The sequence below is a fragment of the Labeo rohita genome, chromosome 6 (assembly GCF_022985175.1).
Source record: "Labeo rohita strain BAU-BD-2019 chromosome 6, IGBB_LRoh.1.0, whole genome shotgun sequence".
NCBI lineage: Eukaryota > Metazoa > Chordata > Actinopteri > Cypriniformes > Cyprinidae > Labeo > Labeo rohita.
In genome coordinates, this window is record NC_066874.1 from 31491934 (window position 1) to 31508159 (window position 16226).

A 16226-nucleotide genomic window follows, 5' to 3' on the forward strand; every position below is an offset into this window, starting at 1 on the left:
CACTATAAAAGTAGTCCATATAAATTATGCACTATATCAACAGGTTTTCTAAAGCAATATTATTTATGTGAAAAATATAACAAAATTTTGGCTCATTTTATGTTTTTATTTTTATTTAGTATAATTTAGTTAGTAATTTAGGTGCTTTTGTTGTTTATAAATATTATTTTTTATTTTACTAGGTTTAATTTACTTTTATTTTAGTTTCAGTTCTAATGAAAAAATGCAAAATCAATGTTATTTTAGTGTTATTTATATACCATTATTGTTTTTAATTGGTATTTTAGATTAGCTTTATGTTTTCAGTTATTTATTTTATTTTTGGTTTAATTTTTAGTAATTTTATGTGCTTTTGTTATTTTTATAAAAAAAAAATTATGTAAGTGTTTTATTTTTATTTTAATTTTAGTATTATGTGCTTTCTTATTTGTATATTTTATATATTTTTTTATTTTACTGTTTAGGTTTAATTTCCTTTTATTTTAGTTTCAGTTCTAATGAGAACAACATGAATTCAAAATCAATGTTATTTTAGTGTTATTTATTTACTATTATAGTTTTAGTGGTATTTTGAATTAGCTTTATGTGTTCATTTATTTATTCTAATTTTAGTGTAATTTTTAGTCATTTTATGTGCTTTTGTAATTTTCTATATATATATATATATATATATATTGTTGTTATTTTAGTTTCAGTTCTAATTAGAAAAGCATGCAAAATCAATGTTATTTTAGTGTTATTTATATACTGTTATATTTTCATTAGTATTTTGAATTAGCTTTATGTTTTACATTTTTTATTTAAATTTAAGTTTAATTTTTAGTATATTTGTGTTTTTTCGTTATTTTTATATATAATTTAATTTTTTATTTTACTTTTTAGGTTTAATTTTTGTTTCAGTTCAGTTTTAATTTTTATTTATTTCCAGTTAGGGTTAGTAATTTTTGTGCTTCCACTTATTTCAGTTAGTTGCCAAGCCAAAATTTATTATTTTCATATCATCTAATATTTATTTTATTTATTTTATTTCTTATTTTTAATATTTTATTTTATTTTACAATTATGTTTTAATAGTTTTGGTTTTAGTTATTAGTAATAATCTTATTCAAGGCCCAAAATAAACACATTTATCTCAGTCTCTTCTCATCTGTCATTCTTTCAGGCTGGTGGTTTGATGCTTGCGGTCTGTCCAACCTCAATGGAATCTACTACACCGTGGGTCACAACATCCGCAAGCTCAATGGCATTAAGTGGCATCACTTCCGAGGACCCAGCTATTCGCTCCAGTCCACTTCCATGATGATCCGTCCAGCTGATTTCTGACTTGAATAAATTAGCATTGCCCAAGCTTGTCACACTGACAATGACAGGACTTAAAGCCCTTGCTTTGGGACATAGAAGCAACGAGGTGAAGACAAATAAAGATTTCATTTAATGGATGAACGCTAAAGTTTTACTGCAAATCCAAGAGCTGGAGTGGACAAATCCGTCAGACTGATCGAACATTCAGATTCATTTCTATGCCACAATTTTCTTTTTTACACATGCAAACATGCTTTACCTTCACAACTACTTTCATCTGAGTTCATGTGTGGCTTACAACCTAAAACATTCTCAGTGATGGCAACTCTCATGGTGTCAGAATGTAGGCGATCGATGTAGCATGAAATAATTCCAAAGAAAAACCTTTTGAACTTAATGATTCCAAGATTCCAGAACTGTTCTGGATGTTCCAGAAATAACCTTCATGTCTGAGGTTTTATACTCTTGTGTAAAATGTAATAGCTGTTAACTACTTAGCAAAGCAGCTGACTAGTTACACTACCATTCAAAAACCTGAGGTTGGAAGTTTTTTATATTCTTAACACCAAGTCTGCATTTATGTTATCAAAAATACTGTAAAAACCGAATTATTATTATTATTATTATTATTATTTAAAAAAACAGTTTTCTATTTGAATATATTTGAAAATGTCATTTAAAAGCTGAATTTTCAGCATCATTACTTCAGTCTTCAGTGTCACATGATTCTTGAGAAATAATTCTAATATGTCAATTTGCTGCTCAAGAAACATTTCTTATTATTATCATTGCTGAAAACAGTTGTGCTGCTTGATATTTTTGTGGAAATCATAATGCATTTTTTTAGGATACTTTAATAAATATGTAGACCAACAGCTTTTTTTTATAGCATTATAAATATATTTACTGTGACTTTTAATCAATTTAATGCATCTTTGCTGAATAAAAGTATTCATTTCTTTCAGAAATTTTTACTGACCCCATTTTTGAATGGTAGCTTACCAAGTCAGCTGAGTAGACTGAGATATTGCATAATTGTATGTATATTTTTAATAACTGGATATTTTTTTATATTTTGCATCTCTTTCTTTCTTTAGTCCTTTTTAGGCCCGAAACGTACTCTGCACAAGTATGTGAATGCAAATGCTTTTAACTTCAACGTGTCAAAATTCATTTAATGAGACTAAATACTGTTCATTTAATGTGTCACATTCTTAGCATTGCCGTAGGGCGCTATTTAGCAGGCTTTTGCATACACTATCATGTTTATGGTCTTGATGGAGCAACATTTGAAATAAAATCTTGCTGAGCAAGCTACAGAAGCAAATGCAAATGCTTCTTAAAGTTGCATTTGCCTACTTGCATAAAGTATGTTTCTGGCCTCATAATTGTACCCGTGAGATTTGTGTGTTTTGTATGAAAGAGAAAAATACTATATTTTGTTTACTAATGTTTTTAAATGTGTTCTTTGTGACCTGTTGTTCCCATGTCATGTTTTTTTAGGAGGATGCACTTTAAGGAGCACAGTGTGATGGTCATGTGGTTATACAGCAGATACGCTGATTAGATCTGACTGTTCCTACAGTTGTACAGCATGAGCAATGCTATAATTTGCTGCTGCGGTATATGCATTAATACTTAGACCGTGAACCTTTCAACATGCATTATTACTTTCTGACCAAGAACCTTTCATCACATATCATGACTGTTTGATAGTAAACCCTGCAGATCAGTTCTGGAGTCAAACTGGATAACAGCTTTTCAACAGGTCGAGGTTTATTTTACTATCCTGAACTAAAAGTTGAAGACGCCAAAGGCTTTCCTGTATTTTTGTGGTTCGAGCTTCCTAGTTCATACAGTGTTTTTATTTAACTGAATTCCAGTTTTCTGCCAAGAACAGCAGGGGCATATGGAAGACATTCCCTCTTGATCAGTCTTTATTCAGATTGTAAAAATGTCAATTTTTTTTTTTTTTTTTTTTTTTGGTTTTAAGAGGTCTACATGAGCAATAAAGTGCTTCCTATATAGATATTTGGTGCATTTCTTGGTCACATGCGTCTTAATGGGTTTTATACTGCAACATATCTGATATTTCACTGAAGCCAACCTGGTAACATACATGACAATTAGTGTATTTATTGCATACACTATAAAGATTGATCTTTAATTAACAATCAGACAGCATAGAGGTCAAATGCTAACAGCTTTGACAAGGTTCTCTCGTTATTAATAAAACGTTGTAAGGTAACATTAATAGAAAATTAATTTGAAGTTATCTGGTCTTTAATAATAATGTTATCAAAAACATTATCACAAAATCATTATTCACAAATAAAGTAATTCATGGAACATGTCTGAAAAAGTATTTATTATTACATAACACTCTTAGAACATTTATGTTAAATTAATAAATTTACCACCAAAAATACCACCTTATTCCTCAACGCGGAAATAAGCCTATGAGCGAGACTTCCGGTTCATTAGTCGCCGCCAATGCGAAATAATGAGAAGAAAAACAAAGTTGCAGAAAACAGTAAAACTGTTTGCATTACAAACCAGTGTGTTCAGAATTAAGATAATATATTAAAATAATATGGTAAGACACACCATTTTGCAATATCAAGCTGCTTTTTGCTGGTCATGTTGCTGGTAAAGGACCAGCATGAACCAGCAAAGGACCAGCATAAACCAGCACAGGACCAGCATAAACCAGCAAAGGACCAGCTTAAACCAGCATCAAAACATACCTACCAGCATATGCTGGTTTTTTCACCAGGGAAAGCCTATAAAAATATGTTATATTCAGTCCAAAAAAACCCACACTGTACTACCAAAACAATAACTGGAAATGTTAGACTTTCTTCAACCTTGCCAACAGCATTAAAACACGTATGGTAGCAAAGCTGGCTGTTATTTTCATGAGCAGTTATTCTCTAGCTCCATCTGCTGACCAGACCAGTCGCATTAATATTGTATGTTATCAATTTAGCACGTCGTCTGCCACTTCGAAAGCCTCAGAACTACTGCATGACCTCTATAATGGATTATAATAAATGTTTACAAATATTTCTATGAGTTTCAACTGTTTTTTGGTTGAAGAGATGTGTAGGTTGCACATTCAGGTCAAAGCAGAACTGTATGTGAACTGAAACTGGCTTTGTTCAAAACCTTCTTTGCTCTTTTATGTCATTCACTCTCTCTCTCTCGTTCCTTTTCTCTCTCCTTCTCGCCCTCCCTTCCTGCTCCGACCTCGATTCTGTCTCTTTTTTTGCTCTGCCCCTCCGGCTCTTGTTCCTCTGGAGAAGCTAGAGGGAAATCTAGGTTATGATGTCTAAACAACAGAAACTTTGGTTACTGCAGACAGTCACAGTTCATTTCTGTTGTGTTTGACTAATATTTATCTTTACAATACATATATTTTACAAGATATCAAGATATTCTGTTATGACGTTCAGACGGTCAGATTTCACCAGTAGAGGGCAGATGGTGACAGTGGTTGATTAGTAAAGGTGAAATGACCAAAGATTACCCGGGTCACTGGTGTTATGAGATACATTTTCATATGCCCATCATATGTCTTAATGAAAAGAATAAAATATGCATAAACATGCAAGTGTTAAAGATAGAAAATCATATGATTTACTTCTGATTAAACATGGATGAACTTTCAATGTACTTTTTAAATCTTGAGCAGTCAGTTTGAGCAGATAATATTTGTTTCCCTCTTTGCTCAAACTGGTTAAACAAAAAAATAAACATGTTGAATGTGAATATTGTTTTAATTGCTAATTATATTATATATATTTTTTTTTTCCTGTGTTCTCAGGATTACTTTACATCCTGAAGGTCTTTTAAAAAAAATTTCTAATGACATCATTCTCCAGGAAGTGACATCATTTTGGAGGGAAACCAGCAGTGCAAACATCAGTGAGTATTAGCGATTGATTGATGTTTTGTGGTCTTTGTTATTTTGTTTCATTTCAATACATCCCATGATGTTTGATAAAGTTGCAGAAATCAGGTTATTAATTTCAAATTAATTTTCATCAGTAGGCCATATGGGCGGCACTGAAGGTAAATAATGCCACTGAACTGAACGAAACTTGCATATTTTGCTGATTATTGCTGCTGAAAATGTTCAGTTACTGTTGTGTTTTGGGCTGTACTAATCGGTCGGACCGGGAAAAACATATGAAGTACTATAGACTGCCAAAAGTTATAACAAATCAAGGAGAAGAGTGCAAAAAAACTATTTAAGGAATAAAAGGCATTTGTGTTTGGTCAAACTGAACCAGGATTTCCAGGGCGAGAATCTTGACAACATTCATGTTCGTTCTTATCATTTCCAGTCAGGTAGGTGAAATATTAGGCTAATGTCTTACTACTGTTCGTAAGTATCTTTACCACCTATTAACTTTAGTTTGACAAAATATTGCGCCCTTTCCTGCTTACTAAGTCCTTCTCTATATGATTTACTCTATACGAGTATCTCCACTATGGCCACACATCTGGGTAACTGAGCAAATCGTGATGTAAGTGCAAACCCTCTAGATATATTGGCCATATTGGAGATACTCGGATGTAAACAACAGCATGGATTGCACGGTTGATGTACTACTGAATACTGATGTACTACTGCCCGGCTGATTAGTACAGCCCAAAACATGACAATAACTGACCATTTTCAACAGCAAAATTTGAGTTCAGTTCAGTGGCACTGTTTTACGTTCAGTGCCGCCAATATGGCCAGTTGATGACGCATTGTGAAAACACTCGATTCCAATTAGGGGTGCACAATTATGACAAAAATCTTAAGAAAGCAGAATAATGTAAGTGGATTTTTTTTTTTGTAATTGTGCCTTTGAACGATTACATAATTGTGGCATCTGTAATTGTAATCATGAAATGTTTCAGAAATTTGATTAATTGTGCAGCCCTAATTCCAATATTTCCAAAATAATAGAGGTTTCTTCATTTGTTTTTCTCTTTACTCAAACTTGTTCAAGGAAAACTTGTTTCACTGTGAATACTCTTTTAATTGCTAATTATTTAATATATTTTTTCCCTTTGTTCTCCGCATCCTGATGGTCTTTTTAAATATCTCTTTCAATAGCAAAAGCTATTTCCTAATGACATCATCCTCCAGGAAGTGACATCATTTTGGAGGGAAACCAACAGTGCAAACAGTGAGTATTAGCGATTGATTTGATGAGTTCTGTGATTTTTAGTGGTGTTAGTTATTTTGTTTCACTCTAATACATCCCATGCTGTTTGATTAAATTACAGAAATCAGGTTGATAATTTCAAAATTAATTATTATTATTATTGCTATTGTGTGTGTATCAAGTTTCAATAATAAAGCTTAAGTAGATTGTACAATAATTTTGATAATTTGCAGCGAAGAAAGCCATAAAGAACTTCTGTATAGCATAACATTATAGGTTTGTGCAGCTCAAATATGTACTTAAAGTGTTTATATTAATTCTTCCGTACAATATTGTGTTATTTGAGCTGTGAGGTTCACATGGTCATAGTGGGGGTGGAAATATAAGTAAGTGATTATATAAGTCAGTTTTACCTTTTCTAAGTTAGGCCTACATGTTTGAATTTTGTGACTACACTTTCAATATTTATTGTATATTAAAATGTAAGCCAGCGCAATATTTTTCCTATAAACTTCTATTTTAGATGCCAAACTTTAAACTTGAATCATGCTTGTTTGTTTACATACTGTGGAGCCAGTGTAAATGATTTCCTGCCGCTAATAGAGCTTAACTGGTATTGACTGATGAATATTTCTTTAACCTTAATTTAGTCAGGTAGCAACTAGCAAATGAATGTAGGCACAATTCACCCCGGGCACCTTGTCGCTGATGTCCCATATGCCATTAACATGGAAAACTGTCTGCAATGCTGGCATGCTAAACACTTTTCCAAAACAGTGGTTGGTAATGCAGCTGTCCCGTCCCATCATTCTTATCGCAGGGGGTCTGTACATGCACTCGGCTTTAGCTATTCTGGATTGATCGTAAACATTCTAACTCAGGGGAGGCTGAAGATACCGAGACTATGCTGCTGTTTGGATCTATTTCTGTGTGGTTTAATGTATCATAGCTGCTTTGATGTTAATCTGTTTTTAGGCATTCACACGAGCATGCTGAAGCATAATTTTTGAATTGAAGTCTAGTATACTGTCTGCTTATGTAAATGCGTTCATTTTAGTATTTAACGCATGATGTGTACATATATTTTTATCTTGCTTGCAATGTAATGTTGAGCCTATATAAAAAGGTCCAAAGAATACCATGGCACTATCATGTCTAAATAAAATGGTAGAATTATGGTGCTTTTTTTTTTTTTTATAGAAAAAAAGTATAGATTGGAAATACATGTGTACATGCCTAATATACCACAAATGTACTTTTTCTTAAAAATGGATGTTACTGACCCATCAGACTGTGTTTATGATGTCACTGCAGTCTATAATCAATAATTTGTTAGTACTTTAATACTGTCGAACTGATTCATTAGGGTTAGATTATACATGAGCCATGCAGGCGAATGTCATTATGAAAGTGTTGAATATCTCACTGTTATTTGAATACATTTTTTGCCATTATCTGTCTTCAGATTTCTTCAGAACTGAATAGGAAAATCTAATTCATTTCCCAGTGAATATACACTATATGGCATGCTACGGTGAATAAATAGAAGCATTAAAAATAGTGCTGATGTCTAAAGCATGCAAACCCCATGACAGTGACAGAACGATGTGTACATTACAGAGATGCGTTCTGCATATATTTACTTATGTGGTCAAACAAACATGCAGATTTGTATTTTGCAATGGCTGTGTTGATTTGAAACACAGTGTTGTAATGTTAATAACCTTGGTACATACTGTTTGATAATGAAAATAGCGCAAGAGAGCACACATATAATTAAACATGATGAATTAAACATATGTTATGAATAGCAAATGATTTTTTTTAATTAAATTATTTCACACTGTACTGTATTTTTGTAGTAGTGTCTGTACGTTTTCTGATGTAATACTAGACATGACGCTATTTTTAAATTTAGCATTTGTCCACCTCACCTTTCATTACATGTTTCCAATCTGCTGTCCAAAGGGTTATAAAGTAAATATATGCAGGGGCTATTACAGGCAGATCGATAAATCATTCGGATTATGTGGAGGCCTGTGTGGGTTGACGTGACAGACTCACAGCGTGTCATGCAAACACAGACCTTGTGATTTCACACACAGGTGAATCTCACGTCTGACAAAAACATGTTTGATCAAAACAACGTATATTTTACAGAAAATTAAGCCTATTTTTAGGTCAGTTATTTTTTATTTTATTTTTTTTTTTACGTTGTGAAATTATCATTACCTTGCTGTGAAAAATAACAAAAAAAAAAACAAAACATAGTCACTGCTGTATGAGATTTGTTTGTTTGTTTGTTTGTTTGTTTGTTTGTATATATATACACTACAAGTCAAAAGTTTTTAAACAGTAAGATTTTTAATCTTTTTAAAAAAGTCTCTTTTGCACACCAAGCCTGCATTTATTTGATCTAAAATAGCAAAAGCAAAAACAGTAAAATGTTTACTTTTTGTATTATTAAAAATAACTGTTTTCTTTTTGAATATATTGTAAATGTAATTTATTAAAATATATTAAATATATTCAAATCAATCTAATATTCTGAGTTGCTGCTAAAAAACATGTATTATTATTATTATTATTATTATTGTTGTTGTTGTTGTTGAAAACAGCTGAATAAAAAGTTCAAAAGAACAGCATTTATCTGAAATAGAAATCTTTTGTAATATTATTAATGTCTTAATCATCACTTTTGATCAATTTAAAGCATCCTTGCTAGTATTACTTTCTAAAAAAAATAAAAATAATAAAAAATGATATTAACTCCAAGTTTTTAAATGGTATAGTGTATAATTTTACTTTTTATTTCAGATAAATGTTGATCTTTGAATCTTTCTATTCATCAAAGAATCCTGAAAAAAAGTACTCAATGGTTTTAAATATTGATACAAATAATAATAAAAAATGTTTTTTGAGCAGCAAATCAGCATATTACAATGATTTCTGTAGGATCATGTGACACTGAAGACTGGAGTAATGATGCTGTAAATGTAGCTCTGATCACAGGAATAAATTACATTTTAAAATGTATTCAGATAGTAAAAATTATTTTAAATAGTAAAAACATTTTGAAAATATTACTGGTGTTTTGGATCAAATAAATGCAGGCTTGGTGAGCAGAAGAGACTTCTTAAAAAAACATTAAAAAACTTTTGACTGGTAGTGTATATAGAATTAAACATTTTCATTATTAGAAATAAAACAAATATTAACTGAAATACAATAAAATATTAAATATTTCAACTAGCAACTTTTTTTCAACAATTAGTTGATGTACTAAAATAACAAAACCTAAAACAAAAAAATTAATAAAAACTATATAGACATAAAAATGACCAAATCACACAATAAAATGACCTGAGTGTATTCATAAGTCATAAGTGTATTTTTTTTTTTTCATTTCATAAAAATGAAAAAATAATAGATTTTTATTCTGTGTATAATAAGTGATTTTTGTTTTGTGAAAATGAGTGAAAGTAAAATCTGGCTTGTGAATTGATAATATTTAATCCAACACTTGGGAAGTGTGGCGGTAACAAACCTCCCTCCTCATGGGGGCGATAGAGTTTCCTTCACATGGCTGTGCTATTAAACGGGATGTTATTCTAGATGATCTTCAGGAAAATGAAAACACCAACATATAAAATATAGCATGACATTAGATGTAGTTCATTAAAAAGACAAATTATTTGTAGCGTTCTCCTGTTTTTTCTTTCCTACACATTGCTTCTGATCAGCACACTGCAGATTTTCCGCAAGAGAATTTCTTCAGTTTTACACAGGAAGCACTGGTTGCAAAAGGATAAATCTGTATGTGAAAAAGAAAAATGGCATGCGTGATAATCTGTCAAATCTCATCAGACGTATTCAACAAAGCACAATCAGTGACTTCAGTCTGCATACGGTCGGGGGTCGCGACACGCTTGCGATTCAGACCTGATTGCATCTATTGATATGAGAAAGAAAAGCAGGAAAGCAATAGACGAAAACGGATTTGAGATTCAAAACCAGAGGGGGGGAAGATGGGGAGGTAAGAAGGAAAAATGGAGAGGGAGGGTTTATTTTAGAGCATGTGCGTCTTGAGCAGGTGCTGGCTGCATGCTGAGAGTGTCTGAGGACAGTTTGAGTATCTGATCTGAGTCATACACAGAAATGACTCACAAACCACACCAGTCCTCATCAACATACATAGAAAGAGAGAGACAGGGAGGAGGGACGTCTTGGTGTCTTTCGACACCTTTCTCAGTACCTGGTGACTCTTATGTAAGCTTTGTATTTCTGGTTTGTTCATTCAGAATTATTGGATGGCTAAATTAAGTGCTCCATGTGGTAAAATGGCATCTACTTCTTGAGCGTTCTGAGAATGAAGTTCTGTTTTAATAATATAACTGTAATTCAAAACGCCAAGCCTTACTTAATAACAATATCAGATGGCACTATCTACTTTGTACTGTTATGATATCAAAAATTTTTCTTTTCACCAGTGTCAGTGTATATATATATATATATATATATATATATATATATATATATATATATATATATATATATAACTAATACTAGCCTAAATAAAAAAGAATTCACTAAAGACAAACAAACAATCAGCGATTAAAAAGAATTAGAGTAATTACAAGCAATAGGACAAAAACTACAGAACAAATTAGTAATGCCACAAACAGTTGAAGTCAAAAAAAGTTGATAGAATCTTGCAGAATCTACAAAATTGATTGTTAATTATTTTACCAAAATAAGAGGGATCATACAAAATGCATGTTATTTTTTTATGTAGTACTGACATGAATAAGATTTTTTTCACTTAAAAGATGTTTACATATAGTCCACAAGAGAAAATAAAAGTTTAATTTATAAAAATTAGCCAGTTCAAAAGTTTACATATGCTTGATTCTTCATACTTCGTTGTTACCTGAATGACCCACAGCTGTGTTTTTTTTGGTTTAGTGATAGTTAATATGAGTTGCTTACTTGTCCTGAACAGTTAAACTGCCTGCTGTTCTTCAGAAAAATCCTTCAGGTCCTACAAATTCTTAGATTTTTCAGCATTGTTGTGTATTTGAACCCTCTCCAACAATGACTGTATGGTTTTGAGATCCATCTTTTCACACTGAGGACAACTGAGGGACTCATATGCAACTATTACAGAAGGTTCAAACACTCACTGATGCTTCAGAAGGAAAAACAATGCGTTATGAGCCAGGGGGTGAAAACTTTTGAACAGAATGAAGATGTGTACATTTTTCTTACTTTGCCTAAATATCATATTTTTTATTTAGTACTGCCCTTCAGAGGTCACAGAAGATGCTTACATGTTTCCCAGAAGACTAAATAAGTTAAATTTATCCTGATATTGAAATTCAAAAAGTTTTCACCCCCCCGGCTCTTAATGCATAGTTTTTCCTTCTGAAGCATCAGTGGGCGTTTGAACCTTCTGTAATAGTTGCATATGAGTCCCTCAGTTGTCCTCAGTGTGAAAAGATGGATCTCAAAATCAACAGTCATTGTTGGAAAGGGTTCAAAAATGCTGAAAAACCAAAGAATTTGTGGGACCTGAAGGATTTTTCTGAAGAACAGCACACAGTTTAACTGTTCAGGACAAACAAGGGACTCATGAACAACTAGCTGTGGATCATTCAGGTAACAACACAGTATTAAGAATCAAATGTATGGAAACTTTTGAACAGTAATTTTTATAAATGTTATTATAACTATTATTTTCTCTTGTGGACTATATGTAAACATCTTTTATGTGAAATATCTTATTCAGGTCAGTACTAAATAAAAATAACATGCATTTTGTATGATCCCTCTTATTTTGTTAAAATAATTAACATTTTGCAGATTCTGCAAGGTGTATGTAAATCTTTGACCTCAACTGTATATATATCAGTATGTATTTTAAAAAAGGTAAGCATATCAAAGCACAATACTTTAATTTATCATGCCACAAAATGAGTAGCCATGCAAATAAAGAATACCACTTTCTGGAAAGACATTGGAGTTCTGTATTAATAATATAGTATTATTTATTTATTTACAATTTGCATTGCATTGATATCATTGACCAAAACTACATGGTATATTTTTTTTGTTAGTGAAACTACAGTTAATCTATTCAGTGTGTCATATGCAAAAACGGTATAGTTGGCGACTGAGAGAGATAAAGAAGGAATTAATATAAGTAATTCAGCTGTTATGGTGAGAGCACGACAAGCATGTCATACCAAAGCTACTGACAAAGCACGGTAAAAATATAGTGGTGAATATATATAGTTCAAGGGTACTTAGTGGGTCAGCTTGTCTGTTAATAGAACAGAGACCGAGCTACAAAGTGACTTCAGCAGGTTTATGTCATTCTAATATCATTGCTAGGTTGTAACCCATTATTATTAGAGTCCATTCATCATCTTTCCACAAGAAAAACTATCCTGACAGGAATGGCTTATGATGAGACCACGACCAAAAAAAAAATGTGGTAATGTCATGGCACTTTTTTTGTAAGCCAGTGCTAATTACAGTGTGTGAACATAAATAACATTTCAAAAGGCTGTCCTACATTTATGAAATACTACAAAATCAAGCATGTTTTTGCTGGTTAGCATAAGCAGAGACAATTAGCGATACAGCTGTGTGCTAACTCTGTGCTAAAATGCAGGGTTGGCTTGTTTACGAGGGCCAAACGGAGTGCGAGGACACTAATTGTCTCATCCAAGCTGGTTTCTAATGATACCCAAGCTGTCAAACCACTACTGCTGTGTGCGCTAAAGCTAGTCGCGCTGACATGTAGCACTGTCAATGAAACGACTGACTACTGTGCCGCGCTAACGTCATAGCCTAGCACAGTGTTGATTAGCTCATTACTCATGGTCTGTTAATGAGACGACCGCGTGAAAGAAGAAATGATTCTATATGCAGTTCAATCTTTGCACTAATGACCAACTTGAGATTAGACATGCATTCAGGTTATTAGAGTTGAATGTCAGCTCGTTGCATTTATTATAAAGCACGTTTACTGTAATGTGTTTTCCGATGCTAATAGCTTAATCATTTGGTGTTGTGTGAGTTGTATGCGCCTAGGACAATTGAGTCTTAATAGAGTTCTCAGTTATGTATTTAAATATGTAAATATGCAAAGATACAAATGAGTTTTGAGTGGAAGGCAAGATTTTTGTTCAATAACAATGTTATTGTACATTTTCTGATCGTTTAGCTTTGGAAGAGCAAGAAACGTGTCATCTGAAACAGTAGACAGACAAAAGTCCTCATTTGTTCTCCTTATAATTTTATTTCTGAGATTAACGTTTGCAATATTAAAGCTATTATTGAGAGATCAATATATCTCCTTTGTTCTTCCTAGGAAAGACATTTTCATCTCTGAACGAGTTAAATGTGAATTGTCTGAGGTTGTGAATGTCTTGCCTTTACAGATACAGTATGCTGCATTGGCCAGTCAGTGAAGCTTTTAATGAGCATTAATGTGAGTGTGTTGAGCTGCATTGTGAGCTGGTAAGTGCATCCAGCTGGTGGTGTTAGCGGTGATATAAGTGACGGTTTCTTTCCTCGGTACACTCCTCCGTATGTGAGTCACCGAAAGCCAGAGGAAGCAGGAAGAGACGAGAACAACATCCAAAATGACAGTCGTTTTATTTTTGTCCCCAAAGATTCAGGGATCTTGTGTGGGAGCTAAAAACAAGCAAAGACATTTAAGAGGCGGACATATATTTATCGCACACAGATTCCTGATAATCCTTGAGCAATTAAGGTATAGCATCACTTATGTAGGGCAGGATTCATGTTTGCAAGTTGTATAAGGCAGTGCAAACTAGGTCTTGGGTGGTTTTGCGTCACAACCTAGATTTTTACGTTGCATACAAATGGCAACCCAACAAAGTTACCAAAGTCAATAGAAATATCTTTAGAAATCAGAAATCATGCCAAGTTATTATCATAACCAAGGCTGGCTAAAAATAGTCAGTTGTTATGTTTAAATCTTAATATTGCTATTATAACTATGCATGACTAAATGGCTAGTTGTATTTTATTACTGTTTAATTTTAGCTCCTATCAGGTCATATCAAGGTTGCAACACACAAAACAACTAGTTACATAATCTGTGTGCAACCTGCAGTCTTAAACTGGTTTGTAACTGGATTTGCATTGCAAAAGATGTTTGCATGAATTTTTACAAATGGTGACCAAAATTATTGTACAAAAGTGTGTTTAAAATCAGACTTTTAACATTACCTTGAATTATGCAAAATTGTTATAATGACCAAGGCTGAATAAGAAAATTGTCAGTTGTGGTTTGCAAATGTATCTTGATTTTAGAAACATTATTTATTGTTTTAATATTAACGTTGCAGCGCACAAGTTAAGAACTGTTTTTGAACTCGTTTTTGTCTTAACTCATTCAGACCTTCAAGAATATCAAGAATAAGTCAGTGGTTCTCTATTTGTTTTGCATCATATAGGTCTAACAGTATGCACAATTGTTAACATCGCAAGGCTGAATAAGAGAAATGTACTTTTGATTTTTACACACATTGTTTATTCTTGCTGCAAATGAACCTATTTTGATATTATTTTGTTTTGTTTTTTCGCATATGCTACCAGTTAAAGTTTTTAATGTGTTATTTATAATTATATATTATATTTTTACTATTTAAAATAACTGTTTTCTATTGGAATAAATTTTTAAATGTAATTTATTCCTGTTTATTTCAAAGCTGAATTTTTAGCATTATTACTCCAGTCACGTGATCCTTCAGAAATCTTTGTAATATTCTGATTTGCTGCTCAAAAAACATTTATTATTATTATTATTATTATTATTATGTTGAAAAAGGTTGAGTATTATTTTTTTTTTTTTAGGTTTCTTTGATGAATAGAAAGTTCAGAAGAACAGCATTTATCTGAAATACAAATCTTTTGTAACATTATAAATGTCTTTATCATCACTTTTGATCAATTTAAAGCATCCTTGCTACATAAGTGTGAATTTCTATTCTATTGTTTCTTGAACAGCAAATCAGCATATTTCTGAAGGGTCATGTGACATGTCAAGACTGGAGTAATGATGCTGAAAATTTAGCTTTGATTACAGGTATAAATTATATTTTAAAATATATTCAAATAGAAAGCATTTATTTTAATTAATAAAAATATTTCATAATAATGCTGCTTTTGCTGTATTTTGGATCAGATAAATGCAGGCTTGGTGAGCAGAAGAGATTTCTTTAAAAACATTAAAAATCTTACTGTTTTTGACTGGTAGTGTGGTTTTGTTCATTTTCTTTGACAATCATGAGGAAATGTCAAGTAATCTTTCCTATCTTTCCATTTCTGTCTGGAAAATATTGCAGAGTTTGATTGAATGCACAGCCAACAACATTAAAAATATGGGAAGGGTTTTATCCCCCCATTTAAATGTCAAGAAGAGCATTTATTTTACTATTCTGCCTATGCACTAGCTGTTATATGGCTAGTTGCATTTTATAATTTTAATTTAGCATAGCTGCAGGTGACCTTAGAACAAATCTGCAAGCCATTTTTCGGGTTGTCGCACAGCGGTTATGAACCACTGCTTTACGCATTATCTCTGCAGTAACCTAGTTGTTTAATGGTTAGCCTTATGAAAATGTCTAGCAGATTAATGCTCTAATAAGCCTAATCACCATTTTATCAGCAAAGCAGCATAGTCAATGTGCAAATCCGAGGCTCATCCTAAGTTTTCCCTCA

At 32.3% G+C, this 16226-nt stretch overlaps 1 protein-coding gene across 1 annotated transcript in view; it reads left to right on the top strand.

Annotated features, from left to right (window-relative positions):
- Window positions 1-3333, top strand: part of angpt4 (angiopoietin 4) — a 44394-nt gene extending 41061 nt beyond the window's left edge. The window contains exon 9 of the mRNA XM_051112953.1: window positions 1163-3333. Coding sequence (XP_050968910.1) covers window positions 1163-1323 — 161 coding nt within the window. The 3' untranslated portion in view covers window positions 1324-3333. The remainder of the gene's footprint in view (window positions 1-1162) is intronic.
- Window positions 3334-16226: the final 12893 nt, after the last annotated feature.